Here is a 12,598-nt window from a genome sequence, read left to right as displayed (position 1 = left end):
TTTATGTGGGAGGTTTTCGGTCTCATCGCATCCAGCTGTTTTTAGCTGTACAAAACAACTTGTTTTGCTGTTTGACATGGCAAATTGTTGTGTCTTACCATACTGTTTTAATGTATTGTCTTAATTATGAACACACTGGTTTGTAGTGCAAACAGTTTTACCGTTTACTGCACGTTGTTATTCTTCTCGTCATTTCCCTATAGCAGCTAATGAACCGGAAGTCTCATCCATAGGCTTACTTCCTAATTAAAGAACAAGGTGGATAGAGTTTAAAACCATTATGTAATATTCCATTTTTTTCTGTATGGAATATTACATCAGATGGATCTAAGACATGCCAACGAATTAAAAGGTCAGCAAATGAATTGACACTGAAAATCTGTCGAATGACACAAAATATTTCAGTATTTTTTCTTTTATAATATTTAAAACCACAGAAAAGCAGAGAAGCCTCCAGTCTGTAGCCTGACTGATGAACTGCCAGCCTGAGGTAAGATGATAAATGAACACAGAAAGACTAATCAGAAATGATTTTTCAGCTTTGTATATGTTTATTTGATGTGGTTATGTCAGATCAAATCAAATCACATATTTGTCAAATTACAGTACACGTTTAATGACAAGTGAAGATTGTGTGTGCTTGCTCCACAACAATTTGCTTTAGGCTTTTTTTCTTGCCTACAACACAAACACATGCCGCCAAACACATTCTCACACACTGAAGTCTATTATTAGTGTGTTTAGGGTAAGACCCGAGGCTGGGATGGTGGTTTGTGACTTATTCTCTCTGTACATTGAGGCTGGCTCCTAATTTATCCCTTCAGACTCTCCCCCAAACCAGCATCCTGTCCCTTCTGTGACCCTTCCTCTTCCTCCCTTCTCTCTTCCTTTCTCTCTTGAGTTCTTCTGTCAGTCACTGGGGAGAGGCGCTGATGCTAGTTGACAGGGAACAGAATGTGTTTAGGACGTTATGTCTGTCCTTTTTTTTTAGTAGGCACATTGGACAATCTACATTTATGATCTGGTTGTGCTGAATCATGACGTTATGCTGTGGTAAAATGTACTTTTACTGGAGGGCTCATATAGTGCTGTATGACTGAACAAAACAAAGCGATCATATATTAGTTCTACATGTTCTCACGCACACAGGCATTTCACTGCCCAGTGGGGAGAAGAAACGCAGCTTGGGATTTTGAGTGTTTTGTTCCGGATGTAAATATCCTGTATGTTCTCAGCCCCTCTCTGTCACTTCGCATTTCTTGCGGTCTCTATAATCTGTATTTATTTTGAAGATTTAATTTGATGTCATGTTTCACATCATTTTTTAAATAATTTATTTAATCAGTCATTTGATTATTTTTAGACTGGCTTTTTATGTCAAAATGTAAACCTATTGAAAGGATGCCAAAAAGTTTGTGCTGTTATAATTTTTTATTTTGAATTTTAAAATTTGTACTTTAAAATGTTTAACTTTCTTAAAGCTTTTACAGCCAGATTAAAACCCATTGCTCATTCCAATGAGCCAGGATGTTTTCACATTCAATAAGATTCACTGGCTCACTATATTTGAGTTGACATTTCCAAATCATACTGAGTGTATTATGTTCATTTTATGAGTATTTAGCAGGAATTTTCACAGCCTGAGAATACTGCTCTTTCTCATCCCAATGTAATATGTACATGTGTCATTTTGCATTCCTCAGATTTAGTGTTTTTATGGTGAAAATTGAATTCTCTGTAGTGGTCTTGCAATTACAGTCACAATGTTTTTCCAGTGAAAAAAGTAATTTAATATTAAAAGTCAGTTGTGTTATTGCAAACCGAAGAAAGAAATGACTTGTGGGTGAGTAAATGATTACAAAATGTGCTGAATATTTTTTTTTTTTTTTTTTTTTTTTTTTTTTGTGGACTGAAATCTTCCTTTAACTGTAAACACTGTGAAACGGTTCCTTTTACTGAATGGTTATGGAATAATACATAATTAATTTAGCATGTAGGTATCATGCAGAATTGAGTTATATATATATATATATATATATCACAGTATGTGCAGCTTATTCCATAAGCCTTGACACAAAATCATAATGCTTTAATGCAAGTGTCAGTTTTTCAAATAAACACAAAAGTAAGATTTTGAGTGCAGGGGCACAAAACCCATAAAGCTTTGTAATAACAAGATCTGAGCCCATTCTGTCCAGAATTTCCTTTAACATCTGTTAACTCACATGTGAACATACAGTAATCAGACCAGACCAAACGGAAACACAAGTTAAACACTTAATAATAAACACTTAATAGTAAACCTAAACAAAATAAATTCAAATTCTTAAAAGACAGGACACTGTGACGTACTTGTCCACTATGACCAGTGGAAAACTGAGAACCACTTTACAAATGAACACACTCAGCGAGGACAACCTAGCTATATAAGTGAGCTTGGCCAAAAGAAACATAGCTAGCCACAAGATAAAAGCTTGTACAAACCGTACAAACAAAACACATCAAGGCAGAACTGCATTTTCTGTCAGAATGAATACACTCAAAAGTTTCTGAACAGTTGGCAGCTTCGAGTCATCTACACACTCATTAAACTTTGAGGAGTGAGGCACTGACAAATGACAGTCATTGTGACATTGAAAGTGATGGTGCTATGGAGCAATGTGCTTTTAAAAAACATTTTAATAGGTTTAAAATGAAATTATCAACCTGGAGATACACTAATTTGACTAGAAACACAGGAGACCGGAAAATACAAAGCATCCTTCCGGTTAAGAGTCAGCATGACTTCTGCATTCAGGAAAAAACGTCTATAGTCCATCCAAATCATTTTTTTACAACATTTGTGCCATCTGTGAACAATATTCACAAAAAAAAAAAAAAAAAAAATTCTAATTCTAATTTACAGCTGTTGTTCTGAAGTAATTATTTCTAACATGTGGCTAACTGCATGTGACATTAATCTAAACCAAATCAAGAAAAAACAAAGACATGAAATTATTATTGACTTCAAACATGTCATTGTTTGTCTTTCTTTTTTCCTTCCTTCCTCCATCAATTTTGAGTGTTCATTTATAATTTCTCACGTTCCTTACTTTGTCTTATGACTGAATGACTGAATAATGAAGATTTGTTAGTTCTCTCTCTCTTGATGGATGGCAGAAGGAAATGTTTGAGAAGAGGGAAATGTTTCTGTGACAGAGGATGGATATGGATTTGAGTACGTGTACAATGGATGTCACGTTGTCACAATTAGAAACAACACATTAATACACCAGAAAACAAACTGTGACAGGCATTTTTAAGTTGCTTTAAAGGGGCCAACTTCACTTTTTCTTGTTGTTTGAACATTAATGTGTGTTGGCAGTGTATGTACAAATCTACCCTATAATGATAAAAATCCATGCGGTGCAATCTGTAAAAATAATATCCCCTTTTTCAAATCGAGCCGTTCTCAGATGCCTGTCGGTGTGCCATCACACCATCAGAGGCCGCTCCCATGATAGTTGATTGACATGAGCTCTTACCTCAGACCAGTCACAGTCCAGTAACTTTCCTTGTTTCGATGCCGAAGCAGGGATGCAAGTTAGACAAGAATATCTCAGATTGAGCGATTGAGGTGTTGTGTTGCTGAATGTAATAATGAACATAGTGGTCGTCATTTACTCCCGACATTTGAGCCACTGAAGATGAAGTAGATTACATTTGTTTGTGAAGGGAATGTGCCTCCCGATCTACATATATCCGTCTATGTTCACGCGAATCATTCGTGATCCAGCTTCACTTACAGCAGAAGTGAGTGTAAGCGTTTTTTATGAATCTTTGTGATCGCCTTTCCTAATAACGTGGTAGTTAGGAAGTTTAGCGGCTAAACGCGGCTAAAGTAAACAAGCTTGTCATCCTCTGGGTTATCAATATAAATATCAGGTCATGGATGAGTGAAGTAATAAAATGAAACTAAGCTACTGTGTGCACAATAATGAATGCTACGAGGGGAGTTTAACTGGTCACTGAATATGTTTTTTCAACTTTAAAGTTAACAGTGTATGTGATTTAAATTCCATTTTCTCTATAAAAACAGCTGCTGTTCATCTGTGATGTCAGTTACATGAGCTACACTTCTGCTGAAGTTGTAATTTTAAGTAGCCACAGCTGCACATTGTGCCCCCCCTACAGCCTCCAATCATGTTAAGTTATAGCTTAGTATGTCCATACCAAACGAATCAGCTCAGCTGGAATTCTAGAGTTTATTGGCAACAGCAGCATTCCAGAGTCCCTTTTGAATCAATCGCGGCCTAGTTTCTAGTATTTCTTCACAACAGAGGCTGAATTTGAGCCAGCAGGTTCGGGAGACACCCCAATTTCAACAATAGCTCTAAGCATGCAACCCCACCAGAAAGCCTTTGTTGCAACATTGTTTTCAAAGTTTTATTAAAGAAAGTGTTTACAGGCACTAAAAAACTCAAAAGCAGTAGAAGAAACAGTATGTTCTGTCCCTTCAGTTGTTTGGATGAAAATCGGTTTATAAACACACGCACGCTTCTGTGTAATGTCATCCGTAATTGGCCAAATTTCGGTTATCTTAGCCACGCTCATTTGAGACATCATTATCTCTCTTGTTATGAAATTGTTAGAACACATCTGCCCGTGACCTCTGAGGGGTCTCTCGTGGGGTCGTCTCCATGGTAACTAGAGAGCTGAGTGAATGGGGAGCCTCTGACGTCTCTCAATTTCCTGTGTTTTAAGAAGCTTATCTGGTTTCACACTCTGGGTAAAATGTTTGATAGAGGACACGATTCATACTCGACAGTTGGAGGCAGAACCCAAAACTCTTGGGAGACCAGTGACCAACGGTCATTTAGAAGGAATGCAGGAAATTTACATAAGAAAGAAGAGAGAGATGCAACGACATTTGTGAAAGATGATGAAACATTAGTCCAGCACATATAAACACTACACAATAACCACTACTGTAGCATTTTTGTTTAGTTTGTTAGGGGTGTGTGTGTAATGCTGGAGTGCTTCCTCCTGGATATGTTTGCCATCATGTCTCTCTCTCTCACTTTCTCACACAGAGTTGCTGGACAGATGCATTTAAAGTGAATGCAGGCATTTACTAAAAGGAAAAGAACACTTTCACCTCCTCTCTCTCTCTCTCTCTCTCAACATCCATCTCCACCCTCCTTTTCCCAGTGGACGAATGTGAACGTAAAAATATTTTAGCAAATCCTACATCTGGTTGGCTGTTTACTCCCTCAAATACTTACACACGCAGAGAATCGTCTCCACTTCCAAAATGGAAAAGTCTGCTGGGGGCTAAGCAAGCTTTCTTTGGCTCAGTTTTCAGCGTGAAACGTGTGCCAGGGGTTTAGCGACACCTCGGAGACTGAAGACTTCGCTAACTTTGCACCGGAAACTGAAAGGTATGCTGAGCTGCGGAGTGTTACGGTCATTTTTTTTTACTGAGTTTTGAACATAATTGTTTTTTTTTTTCTTTCAAGATGTTTTTTTTTATGTTAACTTAAGATCCCACATCTGAAATTAGAAGCATAGCTGTAAAATGTGTAAGGAGATACATTAATGATGCAAAATTTCATCCCCTTTATATAATTCCAGTAATAAAGTCTAAAAACTATTGAAACGAAAACAACGTCAGCACAGTCTAAAGTATTGTTCTTGTTACATTGTCTTGCACGTTATTCCTTTCCTTTTCTGCAGTGTATTAGAAATGAAAAAGCCAGATCTTACTTTAATTGCACATGCGCTTCCAGACAGTTAGCTGACACTAGATAGAATTGTGAGTTTAAATGTAATTTTTTTCAAAGAGAACAGAATAATTCTGGGTAGTTTTGGACTTTGCTGTTTCTCCAAAGCTATAAGACATGTCAAATGAGATATGAACCAAATATGAGGGAAGTAGTTTAGATACTTTCAGTGGTTATATACATCTGAATATGCATCTTTTTCATTTACTATATTAGATAAATACAAGCTTTTCCAATGACTTAAACAGAAACGGTGTGTTAACTTGACAGCCGTAGTGTTCTGATTAAGAACATGTGCAACATTTGAAATATGGCTGGGATTGTTTTCAACAGCTGTGAATGTTATTTAGGGCTTAGAGTGTATAATGTTAATCTTCATAAATGAATTACCATGACAGTTAGATTTGAATGATGAGGAATTTGTACATGTAGTTCAACACAGGGAGAGAAAGCAGATTCCTAAAATATTCAACATGGTCTCACTTAGTTTGAAGACTCACTATTAACTAACAGTTATATATATAACTTTTGCTTTAGTAAACTCCTAATTTGATGCTTGAGGGATTTAAAATATAGTCATGCAGAACAAGGCATTAATATGTGCTTTATAAGTACTTATAAACCACCAATATGCTAGCAATTTAATATACTTAATAGCGAGGATTGGTCCTTAAACTAAAGTGCTACCTAAAACTTAAGGTTTGCCAGATATTTCCAATCTTTTATTTGCAGTTTAGATTTAATAAGCCTTAACATACACTACCAGTCAAAAGTTTTTGAAGTTTTTGAAATGTTTTTAAAGAAGTCTCTTCTGCTGAACAAGCCTGCATTTATTTCATCCAGTACAGCAAAAACAGTAATATTGTGAAATATTTTTACTATTTAGAAAAACTGCTTTTTATTTAAATTATGTTAATGTAATTTATTCCTGTGATCAAAGCTGTGATTTTCAGCATCATTACTCCAGTCTTCAGTGTCACATGATCCTTCAGAAATCATTCTAATATGCTGATTTGCTGTTCAAGAAACATTTATTATTATTATTATTACTATTAATTTTTATCAATATTTAAAACAGTTAAGTGAGTTTTTTTTCAGGATTCTTTAATGAATAAAAAAGATCCAAAGATCAGCATTTATTTCAAAATGCTTTTGTAACATTATACACTATACCATTCATAAAGTTTGAAGTCAGTATAACTTTTTGGGGGTGGAGGAAACAAGTAATAGAAATTAGTAATTTTATTTAGCAAGAATGCTTTAAACTGATCAAAAGTGATGATTAAGACAAAAAAAAAATTCTATTTCAGATAAAAGCTGTTTTTCCTAAACCACCTATTCATCAAAGAAACCTGAAAAAATGTCCTCAGCTGTTTTCAACATAATAATAATAACAATAATACATGTTTTTGAGCAGAAAATCACAATATGTTTAATGATTTCTGAAGGATCATGTGACTTGAGTAATGATGCTAAAAATCAGCTTTGAAATCACAGAAATAAATACCATTTTAAAATATATTCAAGTAGAAAACAGTTGTTTTAAATAGTAAAAATATTTCAAAATGTTACTGTTTTTGCTGTACTTTGGATCAAATAAATGCAGGCTTGATGAGCAGAAAAGACTTCTTTAAAAAAACATTAAAAATCATACTGTACAAAAACTTTTGACTGGTAGTGTAACTACATTTACCTCTAAATAAAAACTTCAAACTTCCAAATGTGTTGCTAAAGAATTTGATATTTTTGTTACTTAGATATCGTGATAGTTGTTTCACAACCTTTGTGGTTATGTTGTCCAATTTTGCATACATTACCTGAGCTCATTGGAAAAATATGAAAAGAATGCCTGGGCTACTATTTTGCATTGTATTTGCATTGTACAGTATACTACTGGGGAGCAGGACTGTATCCCATTTGTACGCCCCCCTCAAACACCACAACTGACTTCCCAGCCAATCCAGTATCTTCACGTGCCCCCCGCCTATGTTAACCGTAACCAGATGTATTGCGCGCAGCCCACTGAGAGCAATAAAACACATCTGCGCTGGACCCAAACTCACCAGAGCTATGGCTACGCGCACACGCACTCGCTTTCTCACATTTCTCTCTCACACTCACAGATTCTCTTTCTCACACTGACAAGATGTAGAGGAGAGGATGCTGCAACATCAGTCCCAGTGGACTGTCGACGGTCAGTATACGGTGGGATTTTGTTCTCTGTTATATAGCTCGTAACAGACAAACAATAAACCTGTCTACCCTGGGACAAGCGCTTTAAATAGGATTCAAAGCGTCCGTGGAGAGTTTAAACATTTTTATGGATCATCTCACAAACTTTTTAACCTCACTAGAGATGTTTTCTCACTTCTATTTAGTCATTTTTTATTTTTTCTGGCAACCAGTGAAATTCAGCCTGTGATTTATAGCCATTTTATTACTTTTTCTTCACCTTTGGACAAAATTGTCAGGAGTTTCACAATCCTGTATGTTCCTTTTTGAAGAGATCGAGACGTTTTAGTGAAGGTTTAAGATAAATGGAGTATGATAGATGATTTTGCATTTCATCCCAAGGCTACAATAACATGTTTCATCATTTCTGCTTCACATACTTGCACTATCACCGCATAAAGTTCTTTGTGTGTATTTTTTTTTTTTCAGAACTTCAGAACTCCCGTTTCGGAATCATCCTGCATAATCAACAGTGACGCCATGGAAACAGAATCCACTCATAACCTGACTGAACCCGATGTGTCTTTGTTGGACCATAATATGACAAACTCATGTGACTATATACCGACCTCAACCTCGCAGTACCAGAAGAAAGTGATCCCTGCTTTGTACAGCCTCATTTTCCTACTAGGTTTTCTTGGTAACATACTGGTGGTGTGCGTGTTGTATCACAGTTCAGGCAGGAGGACCGTAGCCAACACGTATCTGATGAATCTAGCCATGTCGGACTTGCTGTTCTTGAGCTCTTTGCCATTCTGGGCTGTTTCCTATTCGCTGGAATACAACTGGGTTTTTGGGAAGGTCATGTGTAAACTGTGTGGGGGTCTGGTGACGATAAACGTCTACGCTAGTATATTTTTCATCACCTGTATGAGTGTGGATCGATATCACGCCATCGTCTACCCACTGCACTCTCAGAGCAGTAGGAGCATAAATCAGGCCAGATGCGTCAGCGGCATCATTTGGGTCGTGGCGGCTTTGATGACGTTGCCAACAGTTGTGTTCCGTGACATACACACTTTCCCCGATACCAACATTACGGCTTGTGTCTTTTATTTCCCCACCAACTACTGGCGAGCCGGGTTAACACTTGCAAAAAACACCCTTGGATTCTTCCTGCCTTTTTTAGTCATTGCAACATGCTACAGCCGAATCGCCGTCCACCTTCTGGCCTCCCCAGGCTACCTGGAGCAGGACTCTACCCGACTGGTCCACGTGTTGCGTATGGTGGTCGCTGTGGTATTGGCGTTTTTCTTTTGCTGGTTCCCGTTCCATGTGCTGGCGTTCCTCGAAGCTCTGGAAGAGCTGGGTGTGAAATGGGATTGTTGGGTGCTTCAAGCGATTAATAAATTCCTGCCGTTCTTTCTCTCACTCGGCTTTTCCAACTCTGCCATAAACCCTTTCTTGTACTGTTTTGTGGGAAATCACTTTCGAGAGAAGCTGTGGCAGTTTTACGGGGATATGCTGACGCAGAAAAGAGATTCTATCAGTACAAGACTGTCTTCCTTCTCCAGGAAACTGAGTGACCTCAAAGAAACTGTGCCTATGGAGATTCTTGAGCAGCAGAGTAGTGGAATCTAGTAAAGCTGTAACCTTTGCATATTATTATTATTATTATTGTAACTACAGAGGACCGTGTCAGTATCAGTCAAGTGCTTTTCCATTGACTGCCACTTGTTCATGATGATCAGTTCAGATATTGTTGTTGTTTCACTGTGCCTTATTTCTAGTACAAAGTGGTTGTGATTAGCGTCAGCGTCTATAAACAACATTTTGTTACATAACAGTGTGTAGAAATATAGCCAACATATTATGCTTTGACTTTATCCAGGATGAGGAATTAGCTGATTTTTCTGCACAAATCATAGATAATCAAAAAAATAAAATAAATAAAAATTTAAAAAATGTTGAGTACAGCTGTACAGACAATATTTGGATTATTGGAAATATCAGTTGTATATAACACTCAAATGTTAGACAGTGTTAATCATGTCTTTCATATGGCTGATGTCTGCCAGACAGACTGAAATTCTATCTTTAAACTGTAATATAAAAAGTCACAGAAATGTAACATGAGCTGTTAAAAAGCTGTTATAAATCATTGTAAATTGAATTATAATTATAATTATAATTATAATGGAGCATCATCAATAAATGGTGTTTGCAAGTATACAACACTACTGTTTTGTTCTGTGATTTACTATCTGTCTGTCTGTAATCAATATGATGAGAATAAGACTGTCATCTTAAAGGGAACATCAGATGCAAAATTCACTTTTCCATGGTGTTTGTATATAAATGTGTTTTAGCAGTGTGTGGACTTTCTGTGTGGACTTTTTCAGGGTGTTCTTTCTTTTTAAATCCCCAAAAAACCTAAACTGCCGTTTTGATTTTCTGAGCAGTATGATGTCATACTGCTCTGGCCCCACCCACGACCACCTACGGACTGTCCTGTATTTGCATATTTCCACCCTCGTGCCAGTTATACATTGTTCGCCATTTTCTCTGTGCTCGAGCAGGTGTAGCGACAGCAATGTCTCATAAGCAATGCAGGTGTTTTGTAGTTAGATGTAAAAGTGAACTTAAGGTGTTTTACATGACCATTAAGGAATTTTAACCAAAGTATGTTACAGACATTTCATGAAGACCCCAAAGAATCATACCAACTTGTGGAAAATGGGCATTATCATTATCATGACAGCCGTTGTTTGAATTGGCATCTTGTTTTGTATAGGGCTGCATTACATATCTTAGGAGTAGATTCTTGAGCTAATGTACACTAGAGCCAGAGGTGGTGTTAGGTTAGACTGTAACATTGTCTGTCATTCCATCATTATCTATTACCTGTCATTTTAATGTTCATATTTTAATTATAACACATTTCATTGCTTTTTTTTTTTTTTTTTTTTTTTGTTCACATTTTAATTTTTAATTATGAACCTACAGGATGATATAGGCTTATGCATTTATCTTGAAGAGAACAGATGAACAGACGAGACTGTGTAACTTTTCATGTTCAACACCACACCCTGCAGTGACAGCGATTTTGATATATTCTCATTTTTATGAGCCAATATCGGTTCTTAAATCCCAATCAGGGTCTTTTGGTCTATGCTGTTTTCCATTGATGTATGAACAGTACATAGTGCACCTCCAATGCAATAAATCGCAATATGCTAAGCTTTGTGTTACTTTTGTCTGTCAATTTCATTAGAAAATTCAAACAATAAATACCATTTTGGTGCTCTTTAATGTGGCGTGATAGATCATTGTAGCTTGTGCATACTCGCCTCTCCACAATCAAATGCATAGGAAAACATTCCTGACAGTTTCATTTTTGTTCTGAATCCTGTGCTCTGCTGCCACACTGGAGCGCACTCACCACCAACTGGACAGGGGTGGGAATTACAGTTAGAAGTTACAATAGATCACCCTCAGTGTAATCTGTCAAAGTGATGGACGGCCTTCAGATTTTTCCGTCACTTATGAAATAATTCCATCAATGACTAATAATTTTCGGTTAACGCAACCTTCGACTACAACAAATATAGCTCAACACACCTTTCAAGTCATGTAAGGTCATCTAAAACATTTTGAACACCAGCTGTAGTAATGAACAACAGTTCTTCAGTTTTTCCAGGAATCTGGAAGAACCTGCTTAGAGTCTAGTGATAGGATTCCTTCTGTCTGAGAGTTTTAGCAATAGTTCTGTAGTGTAGTACATATTTCTCGTTTTACTGAATTAGTCAAGTTTTCTATGTTCCGCCATTCCCTGTAGGCGTAATTACAGCCTATAATCTCTGTAATGTATTTTTCTCACGTTCCTTTTTGCATTTCAGGATTCCTGTTGTTGTCTTTGTTATTTAAATACTTATCATTCCTCTAAGAATGCAAGTTCTTCTTTAAACCTCACGTCAAAGAAATGATCAGACATCAATGCTCTCATCTACCAATAATTATTTCTATTTCAGTTTCTTTATATAGACAAGGTTAAGATTTTGGACATTTTCAGTTGATGAATTATACAGGGGGAGACTGTTTTTAGAACGATGAAGAATGTTGATATATAGGCAAAAGAGAAGCTGGGGTGGTTGTTGCATAATAGTTAAGAATCTGGTCTGTTGATGCAAAGGATTCAGGTTCAGATCATAATAAAGATTAACTGAGATAACCATTCCATCACCGTGTGCCCTACAGCACTGAACTGGTGATTCTCACACAGACCTACTATTAGTGCACTTAAACATTGCTTTTGCACTTAAACATGCTTTTGAAAACGATGACGCATGTTTAGTCATGTGACATATATAGTACCAACAGACATGTTTACCCACCTTATTTTTCCTGCAAAAGTGGGTGCGCCGATTTGTAAATTTAATGGTTTTAACCGCTTGTTTTGCTGCTCGATATTGCAAACTGTGTCATACCATATTATTTTAACGTATTATATTGATTATAAACACACTGGTTTGTAGTGCAAACAGTTTTACCATTTACTAAACTTTGTTGTTCTTATTATTTCCCTATAGCGGCTAATGAACCGTAAGTCTCGCTCATTGACAGAAAACGGCTTACTTCTGCATTGAAAAATGAGGTGGATACCA

The 12,598-nt window shown here is 36.7% G+C and overlaps 1 protein-coding gene across 2 annotated transcripts; it reads left to right on the top strand.

Moving 5' to 3' along the window:
• Positions 1–4,918: 4,918 nt before the first annotated feature.
• Positions 4,919–11,174, top strand: agtr2 (angiotensin II receptor, type 2). Of its 2 annotated transcripts, XM_051110564.1 has the most exons (3): positions 4,919–5,420; positions 7,886–7,956; positions 8,424–11,174. In XM_051110564.1, exon 3 carries the CDS (start codon positions 8,475–8,477, stop codon positions 9,573–9,575), a length of 1,101 nt encoding a protein of 366 aa, XP_050966521.1. In that variant the 5' UTR covers positions 4,919–5,420; positions 7,886–7,956; positions 8,424–8,474; the 3' UTR covers positions 9,576–11,174. The 2 variants fall into 2 exon arrangements, with proteins under 2 accessions (XP_050966521.1, XP_050966520.1); XM_051110563.1 differs by lacking the exon at positions 7,886–7,956 and having other exon boundaries at positions 4,937–5,420.
• Positions 11,175–12,598: the final 1,424 nt, after the last annotated feature.

The sequence above is a fragment of the Labeo rohita genome, chromosome 5, assembly GCF_022985175.1.
Source record: "Labeo rohita strain BAU-BD-2019 chromosome 5, IGBB_LRoh.1.0, whole genome shotgun sequence".
NCBI lineage: Eukaryota > Metazoa > Chordata > Actinopteri > Cypriniformes > Cyprinidae > Labeo > Labeo rohita.
Note: the sequence above shows the minus strand (reverse complement) of the source record. Positions and strands in the feature narration are given on the sequence as shown.